Raw genomic sequence first — 6,622 nt, 5'->3', positions numbered from 1 at the left:
CCTGGATGATGATGAAGATAAGCTAGTTTGGCCCCGCTGTAGAAATGGTGCTTACTCGGTTAAGAGTGGCTATCGGTAAGCCTATTCGGCTCCAAACGAGCATGAAAGCTTCTTTCTCGCACCTTACTGATCCCAAAGTTTGGAAGCTGATTTGGCAGCCCTCATTTCTTCCCAAGATTTCCAACTTTATGTGGAGAGCGTGATCCAACGCTCTTTCCACCAACTGGAATGCTTTCCACCGAAAAATAATTTCTAATCCTACTTGTGCTCTGTGCGGTGAGGAGGTTGAATCGGTCGAGCACTGCCTTCTCACCTGTCCTTGGACCCGGGCTGTTTGGTTTGGTTCCCTAGGCTATGCCATTGCGAAGGAAAACATTTCCACGCTGGATTGTTGGCTTATGTCACTGAAGAGGAATGAAGCTGCTCTCTCTAAAGGCCATGATAATTTCTTACACTTGATTGGTTTTCATCTTTTGGGAATTTGGAAGGAGAGATGTAAAGCTGTGATGAAAGGTGTCTCCCCTAATCCTCTTGCAGCAACTAAGAGTATCAATTTGAGTTTAGTGGCTTAAGGTTGTTTCCTCCTCAGAGGACCTCATTGAAGGTCTTATTACTACCCCGATGCTTAGCAAGAGCTGGTCCCCTCCCGTACAATTTTTTTGAAGGTTAATATTGATGCTTCTTGGAAGAACGGAAGTTCTTTGGCATGTCTCGGCGTTTGCACTAGGGATTGTCTTGGCCATTCTATAGTTGGCTCATATTCTCTAGGTTCTTTTAATTCTGCTGTGGAAGCGGAAGCGGGTGCCGTGTTTAAAGGTTTGAATCTTGCTGTGGGTAAAAATTTCAGAAACATAATCATAGAGGGAGACTGTAAGGAAGTCATCAGTGTCTTTGCTAATCCCTCCGTGTGCTCAAGGTGGAAATCTCTACATTGGTTAGAAAAGCTGACTCCCTACTCCCATTTTTTACTTATGTCACTTGAAATTGGGTTCCTCGTGATGCAAACGGCTTGGCGGATGCTGCTGCTAAACTCACATATTCGAAGTTGTACTCTTTGGATTGGGATGTTTCTCCCCCAACTTCTCTTATGAACATTCTGTTGGCAGATGGTCTTCCTGGACCTCCTTAAGCTTTGTTTTTTTTTCTTTTGTTAGTAATTTTCTTCTTTTGTTGTTACTTGCTGTGTTTTTTTTTGCTGTAGCTTGGCTTGTTTATTCGGTGGCCCTTGTGCCTTTTTTATTGAATTACCAGTTGGACCAAAAAAGAAGAAGATAGGGATTAGAGTTCGTTGGTATTTGGTGGCTATATCCGTGTTTAAAGTTTAAGCCAGCATTTATGTTCCTTTTCTGCGTGGAGATTAAACGTTTGTATCAGCCAAACTAAGGATTAGGGTGGCAACAACTCTACTCTAATAACTTACATATAGAATTTATCGTAATTACATTGAAACCCCCCTCCTAAGCTACCCCATAAAATTCTAAATTCACATTCCAGCTCTAGCCTTTGCATTGATTCAGAAGATCAGCATATCCCCCAGCAGAAGCAATAGAAAACTGTGTCAGTGAGCTCATAGTAACTGACATTCCAGCACAAAGTACCCTTATGGCAACCTCAGCCATTTTATCTGCAGTCATTACCTGTTCAACTTGACCAACTTCCACCAATTCCATATTCCCACTCAATTCCTCGGTTGACTCGAATCTCTTTGAACCTATCTGAGCTCTACGTAAATCCTCTTTTACCTGCTGTGCATATAGAGATCCCATACCAGCTGCAAAGAAATCTAGTCCATCCAACACTGGCATCTCGTGCAAGGCATCCAGGAACGTGGACCATGGGATGCATATTTCAAATATTGGAAGAGCACCGTTCGAGCGGCGAGGGGAGAATGACAACTTTGATGTATCTGGATCAGCCCTCATGCAACGGAGTAGCCATCCTGTTAATGCGTGTACGTAGGATCGTTGAGAAGTGATCCATGACTGAAAATTGACTCTCCAATTCCTCAATTCCGTCTCAAGATTAGCTGCAGAACATGCTAGCCTGTTTGGATCAGTGGCTGAAGTGGAAGACGAAAGCCTTTTAGCTTCCAGTTTTGAAGGTGTGCCTGCTAATAAAATCTTGGCTTCATTGAGGCTTTGTTTCTGTGTCTGATGACATTCTACCATTACTTTCCACATTCTTGCTAACCTGAAGGGTGCATAGTTATTAGATTTGTGTTGCACATTGTGTGTAAAATGTGTCGTTAATGAGTATTGTGTTAATGTTTTGTTATACCCTTGCACCAATTCTGAAAGTTGAGGCTGCAATTCTTCATCCCTTAAAGTTTCAATTCTCTTTGAAATAGCTTCAACTGAATGTATCGAAACCTTCATCTGTGTATGCAGATCTCTAATGGATACCCTTGTTTTTTCTATAGCAGATTGGTCATCGCCTTTCACATCTTGGTTCCGGAGTTGCATTAATTTCTTTTCATATGTCATCCGCACCTTTTCTCCAGACTGCGTAAGTAGGTGACAAACCGTAAGAAGGTGACAAACCAATGAAACCATAGTGATCACCATCATTCAACTGTGGCTTAGTTTATACTCCTTGGAAAAAAGCTAAATCAGTTTCTGTTAGATACATACCTTGACTTCCTCATAAAGTTTCTTCTCCCAAGCATACAACCTGTCCAGTGTTGTTTGGTGACTACCTGAAAGCATACATGGCTCCTCTGAGAAGTCACTACTGCTTTCATAACCATCATCATTGGAGCAGGAAGAAGTCACTAAACATCTGGATGAGGCTGATCGAGATGAGGATGCTGAGCGAAACAAAGCCACTGGGTTCAGCATTTTCATGGCTACAACAACAAATTACTTCCATTAATAACCTCAAACTTAAAGGAATATATGGATTCCAACATGAGGAGTTGTTTGATGAAACATTGACAATCCTTGACTACACATTGGCATACTCCTATCAGTCATATGCAAATTAGTTCCAGTGAATGTGGCAAAAAGATAAGTTTGCCATATATCATTATATTGATATGGAATAATATGAAAGCTGAACTGGACGTTTTGGTCTTCTCCAGTCAGAGTAAACGTTCAATTCGTTTATCTCCATAACTAGTACAGGCCTCCTCATATAATATAGTAAGATGGAAAAAAACGCCTAGATGCAAAGGGCATCATGTAACAGTTAATGTTAAAGCCAAGTAAGCAAAACCTGATAGTTCATTGGAGGATGATGGGCACTGCTCTCTGCTGGCCTCTAACAGCGCCGAGACCTGATTAGCTGCATTGCAAACGATCACAAACTGAGCTTCCAAATCCTTGATAACTTCTGCCATACTCGTTGGCCTACGGTTTACATAAGCAGTAAATCCTGGTGTTTCTTCCTTAGCCTCTTGATCAACAACTGCCCTTCCTTGGTTACTAGTTTCAACTTGTCTTGCAGTTTGAGCTCGCACCTCTATACTAATATGACCATGGGAGGATGTTTCTGCTTCATGCTCATTTTCATTTCCACTGACCATCTCCTCATCCTCATCCTCATCCTCATCAACGTCTTCAACAATAACTTCTTCTCTGTTGTAATTTAGATCCACTTTTGCCCTCTCTTGTGTTATATTTCTCTCATCACAGCAATCCTCTTGCTCAGTTTCAATTTCTTCCAAGTCAGGGATTCCTTCTTCTTCTCTGACCTGTCTTAGTCCTCTAATCTCATCATCCATGACCGTCTGATCCATACTAGTTCGAGTGGGATAACCATAATCTAATGATGAAAATGGGTTCCAGAAAAAGTCCCATTGAGAATGTTGAGGCGAAGGTGGAGGGATACTGGGCCTGTTGTTGGGGGAATAGGAGAAAAATGAAGAGGAGATCATAGGTGATGACTGCATTGCAAAGAAACCATCCATTCCATACTGGTGTATTGGAGAGTAAGCTTCTACTCTGACCATCTCTGGTGATCGAGGTGGTCTCTCTTCCACTGACACTGCTGGGTTTCCTCCTGATCTTAAGTAATGTACCTTAACAGATGAATGTGGTCCGGATGGGATTTGTGCAGGTGAGTAGGATTTTGATGAAATCCTCCTGATCTTAGGTGTACTATCACAGATAAAACCAGGACTAGTATTCTTTATTGGTGTGAATGGTGGGGTTATGAAGGACTCTAGTGAGAACTCATGAGGCTCATCAACTTCAATATAGTCACGAAGAGCTGCTGATACTCTTTTCAGGGACTGGATATAGGCCAAGTGTCCAGAAGCAAATCGTGTTCTTTGTTCAAGAGCCTGTTTAATAAATCTTTTTCGATCCTTACAAAGTTGAACTGCTTCTTCATCATCTAGCTTGGATGTAGAACATCCCATCTCCAGCTTTCTGTTAAATTTTCCTCTCGGCCTATGAATTTTTCAGACTCGGATCAAAACCAAAATCACAAGGGTAGTCTTCTGTATTTCTTGCCAGATTCATGAGTATATTTATGAGCCTGATTAACAGAGGAGTTTAACAGCCTCACTCCAACAAAGACGAAGAAATAATCTGCAGAGAAATCAAATTTCAGCACCAACATACACATAATTAAGATCTCTTATAGACTAAAACCACTTGGAAGATTTGGGTACTTTTCTTTATATGCAAGTCATAAGACGATTCAAGAACATATGCACAATTAGTAAAGCTGAGATTCTTTTACGGCTTTTCCTATCTGTCGATACATCTGAAAACACCTATTATATCCAGGTTATGCAACAACTGCCTACTAAAGTACTAGCACTAGAGTCTCCTGGCCCTCCTTAGTCCTATGCACATAACTTTATGCCAAGAAACTATTCTCAAAAGAACTCTCAGCAAAAGAAGAGACAAATCTTTCATCACTGTTCCTTCATTGGATTATGAAGCTCTTTGAGTTTTTTTACAAATTGATTGAAGTGATAGCCTTGTGGAACAACAATATAACTATATAAGGCTAAAATTTAAAAACTAACAAACCTAAGAATGAAATAATGATTCAAAGCAGGTAATCGAGGAAGATGAAAAAGAGAAATTCAAAAACAATTTGCAAAAGCAATGCAAACAGAAGATAAAGGTTTTCAAGTTGAAGTTTGATCTCCTCAGTTGCAACTTTCAAAAGTTATAAGAGAAGGGTATATAAAAAGAAGATAAAGGTCTAAAGTAAAGTAACAAAAAGAGAGACTTGGAGAGACACTAGAGAGATCAAATTACTAATAGCCCAAGTGAAATCTGAACAGAGATGCACACAAGAAGATAGACAAACAAATCAATTTAGTAAAACATGTTGAATAAATCCTCTTTGAAATCTTATGGTTCATAGGAAATTGACACAAGAAGGTGAAGAAGCTACACACACACACACAGAAACATTATAATCAAGACATGAAGCTATCATGCAATTATGAAATCTAGAGATTTCCAACTAAGAATCACACGGTCAATATTTTTCAACAGATTCAACAGAGAAGAAAAAAGCTCACAACTTGATACTATCATAAACATGAGAAACCAATCACTCTTGTTTCATCTTTTAGTGAACATGAACATACAATATTCTAAAAGAAAACCCACTTCTGGAAGTACTGAACTACAATATAGGGGCCGGTGGAAACTAGCAGAAAGAGCTTCCATATCGAAGAAACCCAGAAAAAGAAAAAAAAACCAGCTTGATAAGACTGTTGTAACAAATGAATACAGAATTACAGATCAGAGACAGAACACCCCAAATGAATCAGAACAATAGATAAGAGGGGTGTAATATACCTGGGTATTGCAGCAGAAGAAGAAGCTTTGATCCGAGAGAGAGAGAGAGAGAGAGAGACGTTGAGGAAAAAGTAACGGTCAAAACCCAAAGAGGGAGAGAAGAAGAAAACAATAAAAAAAACAAAAGAAATTTAAAGGTTTCAGGTTGCACGACTCAAAAAAGAAAAAGGTAACAAAATATGACAGGATAAGTTGACAACTCAGCCCTCAATTTACACTGACTTACGTAAATAACAAACTACTCAAAAGTATAAGACAACAATTTAGTTAATTTGATAAAACAAATAATAACCAAAATTTAAAAATAAGGACCAAATTATGAAAAGTTGTCACATGTCATAAAATATTTTAATTTTTTACCCATTTTTTACCCATAGTGTTTGTTACTATTAATGAAGATGCTATCTGCTACTGTCGACTATAAAAATTAACTGTTATTGTCGAGTTAAAAACTAGATGCTATTGTCGACTTGGAAGACATTTTCTACTGTCGACTTGGAATGTACATACTACTGTCGACTATGAATCTAACTGCTACTGTCGACTTGGAATGTACCTGCTACTGTCGACTATAAGTCTAACTATTACTGTCGATTGAGAAACTAACTGCTACTGTGAGCAAAATTCAAAAAATTCAAAATTTCTCAAAACATATGCAATATGGTACTTAAATGAAAGCTCATGACATAATGAACAACTTTATATATTGGCTCACCTCCAAATTGCCGGTGGTTTGGCCGGAAAACATAAATTTGCCGGAAAAAACTAAAAAAATGAGGAGAGAGAAATTTGTTAGATCTAAGAGTCGTAATTTTCACGAAAATAATGGTATTTTGGATATTTTTGTATTAATT

The 6,622-nt window shown here is 39.0% G+C and overlaps 1 protein-coding gene across 3 annotated transcripts; it reads right to left on the bottom strand.

Annotated features, from left to right (window-relative positions):
* Positions 1-1,321: 1,321 nt before the first annotated feature.
* Positions 1,322-5,851, bottom strand: LOC126790245 (protein ROLLING AND ERECT LEAF 2-like). 3 transcript variants are annotated; one of them, XM_050516410.1, is made up of 5 exons: positions 5,769-5,851; positions 3,214-4,532; positions 2,631-2,845; positions 2,278-2,501; positions 1,322-2,190 (listed from the first exon to the last, which is right to left on the bottom strand). In XM_050516410.1, the coding sequence occupies exons 2-5, from the start codon at positions 4,358-4,360 to the stop codon at positions 1,497-1,499; spliced, it is 2,280 nt and encodes a 759-aa protein (XP_050372367.1). In that variant the 5' UTR covers positions 4,361-4,532; positions 5,769-5,851; the 3' UTR covers positions 1,322-1,496. The 3 variants fall into 3 exon arrangements, with proteins under 3 accessions (XP_050372367.1, XP_050372368.1, XP_050372366.1); XM_050516411.1 differs by lacking the exon at positions 5,769-5,851 and adding an exon at positions 5,555-5,573; XM_050516409.1 differs by lacking the exon at positions 5,769-5,851 and having other exon boundaries at positions 3,214-5,514.
* Positions 5,852-6,622: the final 771 nt, after the last annotated feature.

This window comes from Argentina anserina, chromosome 4 (assembly GCF_933775445.1).
Source record: "Argentina anserina chromosome 4, drPotAnse1.1, whole genome shotgun sequence".
NCBI lineage: Eukaryota > Viridiplantae > Streptophyta > Magnoliopsida > Rosales > Rosaceae > Argentina > Argentina anserina.
The sequence above is the reverse complement of the archived record's forward strand: the minus strand, read 5'-3'. Positions and strand labels throughout refer to the sequence as shown.